At 43.4% G+C, this 1,009-nt stretch overlaps 1 protein-coding gene across 2 annotated transcripts in view; it reads left to right on the top strand.

Moving 5' to 3' along the window:
• LOC106881285 (intraflagellar transport protein 140 homolog) overlaps positions 1-1,009 on the top strand; it is a 33,940-nt gene that overhangs the window by 9,003 nt on the left and 23,928 nt on the right. For both annotated transcript variants that reach the window (XM_052977931.1, XM_052977930.1), the window contains one exon: positions 374-480. In XM_052977931.1, the coding sequence (XP_052833891.1) occupies positions 374-480 (107 nt within the window). The remainder of the gene's footprint in view (positions 1-373; positions 481-1,009) is intronic.

Here is a 1,009-nt window from a genome sequence, read left to right as displayed (position 1 = left end):
ATCGTCCAACCCATGCTAGCATGGAAAGCGGACGTTAAACGATGATAATAATGATGATGATGATATATATATATATATATCGTTGCCAGTACCGCCAGACTGGCCCTCATGCTGGTGGCACGTAAAAGCACTCACTACACTCTCAGAGTGGTTGGCGTTAGGAAGGGCATCCAGCTGTAGAAACTCTGCCAAATCAGATTGGAGCCTGGTATAGCCATCTGGTTCAACAGTCCTCAGTCAAATCGTCCAACCCATGCTAGCATGGAAAGCGGACATTAAACGACGACGATGATGATGATTTCGTGTTAAAGTTGTTATATTTTTGTAATTAAATGTAACGAAGTGTAATTAGCATAATTTCTTTCATTTCCAGGATGTTTGATCTAGACAAAGAAGAGAACGACCAACTGTCACTTGAGAATCACCAGAGTTATGTTTCCAACGAACAGATACTAAGTGTGGATTTTTGCCCCAGGAGGGGTGAGTGTCTTCCTTCTTTCTCATTATTTTCACCATACCAGTTATATACTGGGACTCTATTAACTCGTTGCCTGTCCAAAGCATTTTCGCAAGTCTGTCCCTAAATGTCCATGCTTGTTTTCAGACTTTTCGTCAGCCCTATTTTCATAAACCCTAAATAATATAAAGCCTTCTTTTTGTAAGTCCCAAATTATTCTGATGGTTAAGAAAAATTGGTGCAGGAGTGGCTGTGTGGTAAGAAGCTTGCTTCCCAACCACATGGTTCCAGGTTCAGTCCCACTGCGTGGTACCTTGGGCAAGTGTCTTCTACTATAGCCTCGGGCCGACCAAAGCCTTGTGAGTGGATTTGGTAGACAGAAACTGAAAGAAGCCTGTCATTGTGTGGTAAGTAGCTTGCTTACGAACCACATGGTTCCGGGTTCAGTCCCACTGCATGGCACCTTGGGCAAGTGTCTTCTACTATAGCCACAGGCTGACCAAAGCCTTGTGAGTGGATTTGGTACATGGAAACTGAAAGAAGCCTGTCATT

The sequence above is a fragment of the Octopus bimaculoides genome, chromosome 29 (assembly GCF_001194135.2).
Source record: "Octopus bimaculoides isolate UCB-OBI-ISO-001 chromosome 29, ASM119413v2, whole genome shotgun sequence".
Classification (NCBI taxonomy): domain Eukaryota; kingdom Metazoa; phylum Mollusca; class Cephalopoda; order Octopoda; family Octopodidae; genus Octopus; species Octopus bimaculoides.
This window is presented reverse-complemented; position numbering and strand designations above follow the sequence as displayed.